This window comes from Hippocampus bargibanti, linkage group LG06 (genome assembly GCF_051943395.1).
Source record: "Hippocampus bargibanti isolate YZ-2025 linkage group LG06, ASM5194339v1, whole genome shotgun sequence".
Classification (NCBI taxonomy): Eukaryota; Metazoa; Chordata; class Actinopteri; order Syngnathiformes; family Syngnathidae; genus Hippocampus; species Hippocampus bargibanti.
In genome coordinates this window covers 2,732,783-2,746,500 of record NC_142739.1, presented here as the reverse complement: position 1 = coordinate 2,746,500, position 13,718 = coordinate 2,732,783, and the positions used below count along the sequence as shown (strand labels likewise).

Here is a 13,718-nt window from a genome sequence, read left to right as displayed (position 1 = left end):
GGCAGAGGAATGACTCTTGCAAAAACAAATGGCCGCCAAGAACATGCCCCGGGTGAAGGCGGCTGATTTTTTAGCCAAGATGGGGGTGACGGATGATATTGAGGCGTACCTGCATACATTTGAAGCAATAGCCACTAGAGAAAGGTGGCCCAAGCAGCAATGGGTGGGATTTCTAGCACCCTTCTTGACAGGGGAATCACTGAATGCTGTCCTGGACTTGGCCGCAGACAGAGCAGAAGACTATGATTATCTAAAAGCTGAAATTCTCAGCAGACATTGGTTCACCAAGTTCGGGATGGCACAGCGCTTCCACACCTGGACGTTCCAGCCAGACCAGCCTCCACGGGCACAGATGCACGAATTGGCCCGCATCGCCCGGAAGTGGCTGAAAACGGAAAGGAGCACGGCAGCTGAGGTGGTCAAGGCCATTGTCGTGGATGGCTACTTACGGGCCCTGCCCTATGAGGCAAAAAGGATCATCAGTCAGCAGTCACTGACTACTGCCTGTCAAACAGTGGCAGCAGTGGAGCAGGACCAGGCCACAGCGGAGATGCTGCGAACGACCAGGAAGGGAACCGGCAACACATCTCCAACCAGGACTGGAATGGCCCGCACAAAGGTGCCCAAGCTTCCTAACACAGCCAAGATGGCTCCAGGCGGCATCAGAAGCCCACCCACGCAGTGGCGGATACCCAGGGGCACTGAGCCGAGACGATGCTACAGATGCGGAGAGACGGGACACATCTCATGGCAGTGTGGAAAACCAACGGAAGAGCCCATGCCGTGCGTTGACTCTTCCAGTGCCCACCCTGCTCATTATGCCTCCCTCCTGGGGGGTAGTGACAGCTCACTAACAAGGCCCTCCACCTGTCCAGTGACAGTTAATCAACAGGATGTTGAAGCCCTGCTGGACTCCGGAAGCCTGGTCACCTTGGTGCGACAAATGCTGGTGGATCCAACCAGGTTGTCTCCAGAGAAAACCCTTCCAGTCTCCTGTGTCCACGGAGATGCTAGAGAGTACCACACCACCGAACTCACCATGACCACAACCAAGGGAATCATCCGCATTGTCGCTGGCGTGGTTGACTCTCTCCCTGTCCCCCTCCTGATTGGACGCGACTGCCCGGCCTTTCACCCACTGTGGAGAGAAACACAGGAAAGACTGGCCCGACTCCCTCGGAAGGCGCTCTTAGAAATAGTATCGTAATAAGCAGTACTATCGATATAACGAGACTTTACTGTAGTTTTATTTACCTTTACCCGACGTGGGCTTTCAGAGAAAGGGGGTGTGGAAAGGTTGGCCGGCTGGGGCGCTGTTCGGTCGTGTGCATTGATGTTCTTCCGCCGAAGATTACTGCGCCAGCCGTGGTGGGTGTGTATCTCAAAAAGTAGTGCTTAATCTCATCTCATCTCATTTTCCGTACCGCTTATTCCTCATTAGGGTCGCGGGGGTTGCTGGAGCCTATCTCAGTGGTCTTCGGGCACGAGGCAGGGGACACCCTGAATTGGTTGCCAGCCAATCGCAGGGCACACAAAGACGTACAACAGTCACTCTCACACTCATACCTAGGGACAATTTGGAGTGGTCAATCTGCCTGCCATGCATGTTTTTGGAGTGTGGGAGGAAACCGGAGGACCCGGAGAAAACCCACGCGGGTCCGGGGAGAACATGCAAACTCCACACAGGGAGGCCGGACGGGGACGCGAACCGGCGACCTCTGCACTGTGAAGCCGGTGTGCTAACCACTCGGCTACTGGGCCGCCCTAGTGCTTAATCCATCCATCCATTTTCCGTACCGCTTATTCCTCATTAGGGTCGCGGGGGGTGCTGGATCCTATCTCAGCTGTCTTAATCTAAGGTTTAATTTTCATAAATTTAACATTCGTAAAGCGAACAGTTTGTAAGGTAAGGTGTTCGTAAACTGAGGGCCCACTGTACATACATACCTACAGCAATTACCTACCGAACTACCAACTTTCCGACTTACCTACCTACCTACCTACCAACCTCCCGACTTACTTGGCTCCCTACCTACCTACTGACCTACTTACCTACAGCACGTACGTACCTACCTACCTAACCACATATCTATATCTATATCTGACTCCTGATGACATTATTTGCAGTAAAAATGTAGGTGTGGGTCACAGAAATACTTTGAAAGCGGTTACCATTAGAGGCAAAGGCAGATTTAATTCTCATGGTTAAAGTTGTGGTGACACAGCAAAGACCATTTATTGTTGTCTGCTCAAGGGTCCAAGGTCACTGTCCAGACATGGTATTTGGTCTATGCAAAGCACCAAGAGGGATCAAGGTTTAAGGGTGAGAGAGAGGGTCACAGTCACAGATTTGGTTTAGGAGTTTTTTGAGACGTTGGTTGTCATTCGGTCTTTTTTTTTTTTTTTTTGCCTTGATCGTCGAGCAAGTAAAGTCCCAGCAAGTAAAAAATTGACAGATAGAATTATCCTGCAATTCTTCAATGAAGAGGCTGTGAATATGAATGTGAATAACTGTTGGCCAAAAAACACCTAGACCAGTGGTTCTTAACCTCGTTGGAGGTAACGAACGACACCAGTTTCATATGTGCATTCACCGAACCCCTCGAGTGAAAAATAAAATGTGATTTTTTTTTTCAAATTCAAGACATAGATACGTATGTTTTTATTGCTACACAAAATAAGCCATGCATGAACATCGCCTTGTTTTAGGAAGAAAACCAACACAATGCATAAACTCACAACAAATGACATATGTGCAAATCAGTGTGACTTCTGCTGTTGCCTTTGAGAGAGCAGTTCAGATATGCGTGACTTCACCTTGGCAAGTGCCACTCTCAGGTCATTTTCACAGCAAAGTCTGTTCCTTTTTCTCGATTTTATGTCCAGGATCGTCGAAAAGGATTGCTCACAGAGATATGCTTTAACAAATGGTATCAAAAAATCCAGGGCTTTCTTTGCCAAGAACTGGATACTTGTTAATTTGTTGACACCAAAACGCTGAGAGCGTTGTTGTTTTCAAGAGATGCCGTTGAACCTGGCGATGCTGAATTTCAATGATTCTTCTTCACATCTGCTGACTTCGTTGTTATTGTAATGAAATGGAGATCAGGCCTCGGAAAATCAGAGCTGGATTATAGATGCAGAACTGATGTGATCTGCTCTAATGGGACAAGGGACTTTAATTGAATGCCAAGCAGAAGCTGGAGGGTGACCTGATGAGAGCAGTGAAGGGACAAAGAACCCTGGCAAGATTTGACACAAATAAGTACTTATTAGTGTGGTCTGTTTTTGGCACAATAAAATCAAGAGTTTGAAAAAATGCAGGAAAAAGAACATGGAATTAACTATTACAGAGGGAAAATAAGGATGCAGAAGATGGGGCTGGGCTAGTGCAGTCATAATTGTACAGTTGACATGGCACAGTGATATGAGGGGAGAAAATAGTGGTCTAGCCTGCTAACGGGGATTCTCTATTGTTACCTAAAGCATTACTTGATCATACATTATACAGCACACAGTCATCATAAAACAATCAGTTATTTTAGGATTAATGGTCAGAATATAATAGAAAAGGACAGCTGCCTCCAAAAATGGTCATATCTGAATTAGACCATTTCCAGGAAGTCCAAGATGGCGCCCGAGTAGGCAGCCGTCAGCAAGTGCTCTCATGAGCCTTGCTTTCTTTGTTGTTTTTGTGTTTTCTTTTATCACCTTGTGCTGTTGTGCGTCGTGTGGAATGGATACGGATTGTTTTTCAGCATTTTTGGCCACGACATTCATCAAGGAGGAGACTGTGCTGAGCGGTGGCGCCTTTTCGGCAGCATGAATATGCCAGTACTGTTTTTGAATGGGAGGAATGTCTGTGTCATTCGACTGTCATCGCTGGACACCACAGGGGCCATTGTGCGTTTTTGCGCTGTAATGGGCAGCATCTTCACAGCCCCACTTTGTTCAGTGGAAGGTCGGTGCTGCTGGACAGTCTGCGGCTGGATGGATACATGGCTTGAGGAGCCCGCGATAAGAAGAAAGGAGCGTCAGCACAGAGCGCCGATGCGGATGTGGAATTGTCACGGCTTGGAATTGAAGCAGATTTATATGGGACAGGAAATGTGAGACAATCTCTTTTTGTCAATGGATGCTACAGCTGCGTGTTTGCTTTCAACATTTAGCTTGTAGTTGACGTGCACATTCCACCATGATGTCCCTGATCCACTGGTGAAAAGATGCTTTGATCCTCTCCTCTTTCATCTAGAACTGCTTTATGTAACAAGATAGTGTAGATAGTATAGAAAGTGCTAAAGAATGAATGACTCTGTGTCTTTGTGTTGTCATATTATTTGTTTTTTTTTGTTCTTTTGACTTCAAGACGGCGCCGCGAGAGTGGCTGGCTTTCCAGCAGCTCATGTATTTAGTTTTTCTACTTTCATTCCTTTAATCACTTTGCTGCTGTGAAATGTAAATTTCTCCACTGCAAGACTAATAAAGGCAAATCCAATCCAATCCAATCCATTATGTTCACTCAACGTAACAAAGCAACAGTTATGACACAACTAGACGTGTTTGGGATACGCAGATCTTTTCAGCCTCAAAGCTTTTAGTGATCACTCTCATCTACTCTTTACACTTTGGCCAAAAAATGTGGCCCTTCTTTGTCCTTTTTTGGAGTGGTTAGCATCTCTTGGTGAAACTTGGTATACTTTTGTTTATCTGTCTGAAAACAAGACATTGTCATATACCTTCACTCTTGCTTCATTGGCGTTATTTCTACAGACAGATTGATTTGTATGTTCTTCAGCGCTTTGCAATTTGGAATCAACGACTGCCATTTTTTTTAACCCATTTCTTGTACATTACTGAATGTTTTTTTTTTTGTTGCTCTACTGGACACTCATGAAACGGTGGTTGAAAGTGTACTGGCTCAGGACAATATTATATATAGCTACAGTATATGTTATGATTGGATTTTAAGCTTCTCTGCTTTATGGGCGAATTGCACATAGAATGAACTGTGGTCACATTTCATTTGCATTACACTTGATCTAAACGTTGCTCCATCTTAACTCAGTCACTGCCAGACGTGCAAAAATTTGTCCACTCCAGTGCAAGGGTTTTTGTCATTGTCACTCGAATTCCAGGTCCAACAGAATATTGAGTTGTAAGACTACATAAACATTCAATGCAGCATAAAAAAAGTTAATTCCTAAATTCTATGGGTATCGAGTTATATGACCTTGAAATGAGGGTGGCTGTCCAAAATACAATGCAAGATATACATATTGGTTTGTATCGCGCTTTAAAAGCTGAAACTGGAACAAAGCACTAACATGGAAGAAAAGGGAAATGCTGTCCCCTTTGTGGAAGGGAAAATACATTGCCAGAGACCATGGCCAGCGCTTTATCTGCACCAAAACAAGAAAAAACAAAACATGAATCACACTCAACGTCATTCGCGAATAAATTTGTAAATGGCAGTGTAAGTATATTGCACTTACAACTTACCAACCCAAACGCTCTAATTTAGGACGTCTTGTACTTTGTACGTCGAACGTTACCGCACATTGCTCTGATGTAGCAATCTGTAATATGACCCCTCAAAAAAAAGACAGAAGTGTCAAGTTGATTTGTGTCACTCAAGCTGCCTGTGACTACAACGCCGTTGGTGTCTCAGTTTGTGATGCATTTCAGCATCTGTGGGTGTTTTTTTTGGTTTACACGGTTTCTGTTAGTTCAAGTTTTATCTGTGAGCACTATGCAGTTCTTGGTGAATCTGTCCCAGAGTGTCAAGAATTGTCTCGAGGTAAATAAAAATAATAATGACGAAATACGAGCATTTATTAATTGAGAAAAAAAATCATTAAAAAGGGGGAGGAGGAACGCTTAAAATAAAGAAATTCTTTACAAATGCATGTGGACATTTTATATTGGCATAATCTATGTTGATATGTGTCATCTGAGCCAAGTGTGTTTTTTTTCATTCGGTCAACAAGCTATCAGAAACAGAGTAGTGAGACAGAAAGAAAAAGAGAAAAATCTTTCATCAATCTTAATCTAATCTTTCAAAGGTTTTTACATATAAGAGAACCACAGCATTTTACAGGACAACGTATTTACAACTTCTTCTATCCATCAACTTGACATTGATTTTTTTCACAATATTCAATCCACCACTTTTTGCACCGTTTAAATATCTTCAGCATCATTTAAAGTCCAGGGTAATAAAAAAGGCATCGTGTGCATATCATATATCAATATTTAATAATAAGTCTTAAATGTTACAGGTAGTAAATGGATTGCCAATAATTAGAAATTACACACAATTTACAATAATTTCTAGTATGATTGCCTTATTTATTACTAAGGCAATAATCATTAGGAAGACAACCTGATGTGTATTGAGCTAATAAATCTTTTTGAGGATTCACAGATGGCAAAAAAGTGACCACATGACAATACAAGAGAAGGGAAAAAAAGTTAATGAACATGATTATTCCAGACTATCTGTGCATTATAGATAACCGTCAGCCAAAGATTAGAATGGAGAAAAAAATGCATTTTCTTCAAAACGTTCAATTTTGGTGTTCCTTTTTTGCCCAGTCTTGCCATCCGCCCGGGTAATGCTGAACACTGGAATAGGGGACAGAAACTGTGAGTGGGGGGTGTCACGGGTTACACGCACATGTGTGTGTGTGTGTGTGTGTGTGTATATATATATATATATATATATATATATATAGTGCGATCTATATGTAATATGTGGAGGGGATTAAACATTCTAATGGCTTCCCCAAACCATAACTACAATGTGGCCCTCGGCAAAAAATGACTTTGACACCACTGCTTTAGATAGTACAGTAGTCATACTGTGTTGGCATTTGTGAACAACTACTTGACAATGGGAATTATGACCATAGGATATTACGTTCCTACAATTGCTCCCTGTCACCTTGTGTCGTTAATAAAATATTGTGTTTGTTGTACGTGACTGTTGTAACAGTTTAAATCAAAAGGTCAATTTCTGAGCAATGCATTTGAATTACAATGTCTTACCTTTAATCATAAGATTTGGATATTTTTATAGATGAGTAAATAGCCAAGCAAGCATGATGGAGAAGATTAACATGTTCCTAAAATAATCACAATGTTTCAATTGAGATTATGGTGCAAGATAAGATCAATAACGTGTAACCTCCTTGTTCCAATAACGATTTCAGGTTCCAAAGAGTCACACACAGTTTCCAACAACATCCAAATTGTCGAGAATTCTACAACACAACTTTGAAGGCTTACTCTTTGTATCCAAGTTCGGAGGCCATGTCAAGTGCATTCTTGCTCCTAATGCCTGCCAGACAGGTGAACACAATGTTGTCTATCTTCTGGGGTATCTCACCACCATACTTCTCATTGAACTCTTCAGGATCGAGCTGTAGAGCTGTGTTCACCTGGCCCACTGCGATCACGACAATACACAAAAGTTATTCTCAGCATATGGCAACTGATGGAATGACAACCTAAAAATTGGTGGTAAAACAATTTTGAGTGGGCATAGGTTTGGAATAGACTATGGTTGCGATTTGACTTGTGCACAAATCTGACGAAATCCAGTAGAGTGAAATGGTTAACATCTCTAGTTAGACTTATTTTCCGGTCTACATCATAACACCTGATATAAACACAAGCGGTCCTTCAGCGTCTGGATCTAGAATCCAGAGCCCATGTGATCAAGGAAAACATGCTCTTATTTGAGGTTGAATTTATGCAACTCAAGTATTTAAAATAAATCGGTCATATTTTAAAGGACAACCGACACCATTTTTTTGTTTCCCAACTGACATCAGAAAAACGTTTTCCAGCATCTAAAATACCTAAAACACGCAGGCTGATTTTGTAGTCAAATGCCACCAATAAAAATGACTTCAAGTGTCCAAAATCTTACTACAAATCAGCTCGAAACTGGGGATTTTCAGAAAGTCCCACCCCCAGTTCATGACGTCACGCCAAGTCGTCTTGCCTTGCTCAAGAAACAAAATAATGGGCTCAGATTCAGAGAAGATGCTTTCTTGTGACTCATCCAGTTATGAATATGATTAAAATAATTCTGAAGAGGAAAGCAGAAATGTTTGCAATCGATTAAAGGAGTCCTCCCATAGCAATTCGAGCCGTCAATGACAGCAATGTAGTGTCCCAGAAAGTGCAAAAGATGGCGCCCATAATGTAAATTGTAATGCATGTAAATTTCTCCACTGCGAGATTAATAAAGGCAAATCCAATCCAATCCAAGCTCCGTTGGAAGTAGTCTTAGGGCAACACACAACGATTCACCATCGCGTTATTTATTTGTTTTCCTTCTAATTTTGCCATCAACACAGATCAACACGAAATTTTCAGACCAAACAAAGTCCCGCAAAATGCATTGTGTCGCTTTTTCGGTCAGGGGCGTTCCAAATGTGACGTCACATAGTGGATCGTCATCAACTGGAAAACAAGACTTCCTGAATATTCAGCGCAAGTCTTAAAACGTAGAATATAGCTATATGCGGTGGAATCTTTGTAAAATACGCTCAGTAGAAGTTATTTGAAGCCATTTTACAAAATACGGACACAACTTGTCCAGAGACGTCGGTTGTCCTTTAAAAGACAACCGTCCCTATGTCACTGAAGGAACGCCCCTGACCGAAAAAAGGACACATTGTAGCAGTCCTTCCATCACGTCAATGCATTTTGCTGTACTTTGGTCTGAAAACGTCATGTAGGACCAAAAAGAGCCAGAAGAGGGCGACAAAGCTCCATGTAAGGAATTAATCAGCCTGTGGAAACGCGCTGATTAATTCCTTACACTGCTTTGTCGCCATTTTCCTGCCTTTTTTGGGTGCGACATTTCCCACCCCTGATGCCTCAAAATGACACGGAATAAATTCTTTAATCGATTGCAAACATTTATGCTTTCTTCTTCAGAAATATGAGAATCATATTCATAACTGGATAAGTCAAAAGAAAGCATCTTCTCCGAATCTGTAGCCATTGTTTTGATTCTCGAGCAAGGCAAGACGTCTTGCCGTGACACCACGAACATGAGGCGGGACCTTCTGAAACTGGCCACTTCCGGTTTCAAATTGAAGTACTGTTTAGACACCTTAAGTCATTTTTAGTGGTGTTTTGCATTTGACTAAAAATATCATACTGCGTGTTTTGGGTATTTTAGATGCTATAAAACGTTTTTCTGATGTCAATTAGGAAACAAAAAAGTGACGTCGGTTGTCCTTTAAGCTTTCTAGACGAGCTTCATGTTTACATCGTAACAAACATGGTGCAGCTCAGCCTATGGCTAGAAATGTTTTGGCTCTGTATAAGCATTTGACATACAGACGTTAACTCAAGTATTGCATTTTTATATGTGCTTCTTCTTCTTCTTTTCGACTTTTCCCATTCGTAACCTCTACATGTTAAGATCAAATAAATAAAATGTTCCATTGTATATGTTAAATTATGTGATATTTTGAATGAGAGGCATGTTCAAATTTTAGCTACACTTGTAAGCATATGCACAGAAAAGTGTCGATGGAAGGGGGAAAGAGCGCCACATAAAATTTCGTCTTGAGCGCCATGTTGTGGCTTGAATCCATAGGACCATTCATGGTCCAGGCTTCTATTACAAATAAGTTAAATTATGGGAATAGAACACTTACAGGGAATGTTAATTGAGCCGGGGATGGAGCCGTATTCTCTGAGCTCCCATGGCTCTCTGACATCGATAATGACAGACTTGCCACCAACCAAGAGCTTCTTCAACTGCTCAAAAGTGACATCTGAGCTCGGTGGACCCGAACTGAATCTGCGGCAACCCAGCCACAACTCTGGAGCTGAAGGACAAACAAACAACTTGCCACATATTGGAAATGTGTGAGACAAAATTATTTATTTATTTTTTGTCATGTCAGGGACAGTCAGAAGCACAATGTTAAAAAAAAGATTCGCCACAATTAATTTGAATCTTATGGGCATTTACTGGTAACTCATTTCTCCCCATAGACGTACACTAGAGAAAAAAGCTAGGATAAAAAGACAACCAATCAAAACCAAAATTAATGACCACGTGGTCATCTGTGTTCAAAACAATCTCTGAGAACATAAAACCAATCGCCAGAAAAGTTTGGATTTTATGGACATGAAGTGTTTTCCTATTCTGCACATGATTTGATGATGGAAAACTATGACCAATTGCCACAAAAATTCACATGGACTTTACTAACTATGCCCGCATCAATGAAAACATTAATATTTTCATTGATGCGGGCATAGTTAGTAAAACGATCGCACCAATATTTAAGTTTTATAGCCATGTTTCTCTCAACATGTGCACAATCGATCTCAATGAGGAAAACGCTGCATGTTCATCCATCATCTTTCTGCACTGGTTTATCCTCACAAGGGTCACAAAGGTATGGAGCCTATCCCAACTGTCTTCAGGCAGTCGGCAGAGGATACTCTGAAAAGGATAACAGCCAATTGCACGACACACAAAAGATGAAAATACCTACACCTGCACGATCAGTCAGACATAGGGTCCAATTTGGAGTGTCCAATCTCCATGCCATGCATGTTTTGTGATGTGGGAGGAAACCGGAGTACCAAGACAAAACCCATGCAGGCAAGGGGAGAACATGCAAACCACAGACAGCAAGGCCAGAGTTGAATGCACGACCTATGCACTCTGAGGTTGATGCCCTAACACTGGACCACAGGGTAGCTCAATATCGGTTTTCACCCCAAAAAGTATCATTGCCGATGCCTTCGATGAAAAGGTTTCTTCAGCCGTCATCTTTACTGTTTTGAAGGTGTCGGACGTTTCGCTTCTTATCCAATAAATTTTGTCAGCAAACTAAAGTCTTACTGGTAGTTTAGGCCCTATATATACAGTAAAGTCTCGTTATATCGATATTCAAGAGAGTCCGAAAAAATATCGATATAACCGGGACTATCGATATATCCGACTCTGTTTGCATGTAATTTTCTCCGTGCGTGCATAGAAATAGTATCGATATAACCGGGACTATCGATATATCCGATATCGATATAACGAGACTTTACTGTATATACATTTTCCGTACCGCTTATTCCTCATTAGGGTCCCGAGGGGTGCTGAAGCCTATCTCAGCTGTCTTCGGGCACGAGGCGGGGGACACCCTGAATTGGTTGCCAGCCAATCGCAGGGCACACAAAGACGAACCACAATCACTCTCACATTCACACCTAGGGACAATTTGGAGTTGTCAATCTGCCTGCCATGCAGGCAGATTGACAACAGATTGACAACTATATATGACCTAAACTACCAGTAAGACTTTAGTTTGCTGACGAAGTTTCTTGGATAAGAAGCGAAATGTCCGACACCTTCAAAGAAGTACAGATGACGGCTGAAGAAACCTTTTCATCGATGGACCACTCCTATACGACTGAGAGCTTACACAGACGTATTGCCAATGCCTACTTACTCCCAAAAAATGCTGTTTTCCTTCTCATATGTGATTGGGTAGCAGTGACGTGCAGTCAGGGGAGGCAGGTGAGGCAGTGCCTCACCTGTCATCATGGAAAGCTGGCAACATGGATTGCGCAATCACTATGCTTACTATGCTGGCTTGCTCTGCAGTGAGACCGCATTGCTGTCCTTCTGCATATCGCTATTAAAGCGTTCAAACACGTTTAGTATATGAACTAAATTTGTACAGTTTAGCTGGTGTATATAATGTAGAGTCATTGTAAATTATAATCACTGTACTATAGTGTTCATTTTGTTTTATTTTTATCAAAACGCTGTGCGTAGGTGAGGCAAACAGTTCTCCCGCCTCATGACAGGGGGCGCTTGTGATTCCAGAGATACTTCCGACTCCACGTCTGCAGAATAATAGAATTGGAGACAGAAAGCTACAGAAAACAGTGAGCAAGTAAGGTGCAACTCTGCAGTCATATTTTTCGTGTTGCTTGGCCTCACTTTTAGAATGGAGGATTACATATCTAAATTGAAAGAATTTTCTAAACTGGACTTTCAATCGAAGCAGGAGGTAATAATTAAAGGAAGACCAACACCGGAGCTAAAAGGTTTGCTTCAGACAACGGGACACAATAATCGCTCTTTTCAGGCGGACTGGTACACACGAAAAGGCTGGCTGTGTGGATGTCCAGCAAGAAAGCGCCTTTTCTGCTTTTCCTGCCTTCTGTTCTCAACTTGTGACAATGTCTGGACTCAAATGGGATATTGCGACCTGAAAAATTTACAACGGAGCCTCATCAAAAATGAGCGAAGACTCAACATCAGCATTCACAATGCTAAGGTAAAGGAGAACCGGGAGATTTTAAAAGATCTCATCAATGCCACCTGCTTCCTTGCCAAACAACAGCTGGCATTTCGTGGAAATGAAAGTAAAGGCTCTGCTAATCGTGGCAACTATGTTGAACTATTACATGCTTTCGCTGAGAAAGATGACAGGCTAGCGAGTCATTTTGGGACATCCACTGTATTTTCTAGCCTGTGAAACAGAATACAGAACGATTTAATTGAAGCAGTTGGTGATGTCATTAGAAATGACATTAAAAAGGAGATCGGTGGAGCTCCATTTGTTGCTGTAGAAGTAGACGAGATTGTCATTCTCAGCACTGAAAACATACAGTCGGAACACGACTGATCAAGGACGACTTTCTTCACTGGCAGTGATCTCCGTTGAGACAGAGAGACTTTTAAAACTGAAGAAAGATAAGGAAGGCTTCTACAAAGAAGTTATCGATGCCTTTCTTCAGAAGGAGCGGCGCATGGACTTCATTTACAAGTAAAGGTAACACGATAAAAACGTTTTTTTAATTATTTTTTTCTATGCTACAGTTTGTATATATAAAGAATGCTGACATGAAATTTTAAACAAAATACGTTAACTGTTGCCAATCAAATGGTGAATAAACTACTCAGTAGAGTTCATATGTTTGTAAATCTGACTATGATGACATCAGTGCCTCACCAGCCATTAACCTCACCGCACGTCACTGTTGGGTAGCATGTGTGGAAGGAAACCTCAATACCCAGAGAAAACCCACACAAGTACTCGGAGAATATGCACGCAGGTTGGCCAGAGCCGAAATTAAAAAAAGAACCTCTGCACTATGAGGTCACTTCTCCAATAACTGGAGCCAAACTAATGAATAATCCAAATTATTGAGGCAACAGTGTCCCTATTTCTGGATATAAATGTGAGAATGTGTAGAGGTCTGCACATGAATCTAGCCGGCAGTTGGTCGTAGTGTTCGAACATTGACTCGAGTTTAAGATTTTTTACATGCACTTTCATCCTTTTTTAGACTGTCCTCCGTCGACAACATATAACAGGACACTCACTTGTGTTAAGACCTTGAGTGTTGATAACTCCTCCCAGGGGGATTCTCCTGCTTGGGACCAAGGCACGATGGTAGAAGTTACTGTCCCGCAATAGCCGTGGGACGACTCTGGAAAAGGTCATATAAACTCGGAGAGCCATATGCAATAAGCAGCGTCAATAAAAGAGAGGAATTACTCTTACAAAACGTAACCACTTGACTAACTGCAAGCTGAGCATGCGCATTCGAGCAGAGTACGAATCGCGTAGAGGACCAAAGAGACTTTGTTGGAAAAAGAAGAGCGCGACTGACAATATTGCTAATGCAATTAAAGTTTAAACCATAAACAACAACAATTTTAA

At 42.1% G+C, this 13,718-nt stretch overlaps 1 protein-coding gene across 4 annotated transcripts; it reads right to left on the bottom strand.

Annotated features, from left to right (window-relative positions):
- Positions 1–1,189: 1,189 nt before the first annotated feature.
- tstd3 (thiosulfate sulfurtransferase like domain containing 3) lies at positions 1,190–13,615 on the bottom strand. Of its 4 annotated transcripts, XM_088997955.1 has the most exons (5): positions 13,379–13,612; positions 9,684–9,857; positions 7,288–7,447; positions 5,500–5,590; positions 1,190–5,399 (listed from the first exon to the last, which is right to left on the bottom strand). In XM_088997955.1, the coding sequence occupies exons 1-4, from the start codon at positions 13,515–13,517 to the stop codon at positions 5,518–5,520; spliced, it is 546 nt and encodes a 181-aa protein (XP_088854081.1). In that variant the 5' UTR covers positions 13,518–13,612; the 3' UTR covers positions 1,190–5,399; positions 5,500–5,517. The 4 variants fall into 4 exon arrangements, with proteins under 4 accessions (XP_088854081.1, XP_088854082.1, XP_088854080.1 ...); XM_088997956.1 differs by having other exon boundaries at positions 1,190–5,590; positions 13,391–13,615; XM_088997954.1 differs by having other exon boundaries at positions 1,190–5,590.
- Positions 13,616–13,718: the final 103 nt, after the last annotated feature.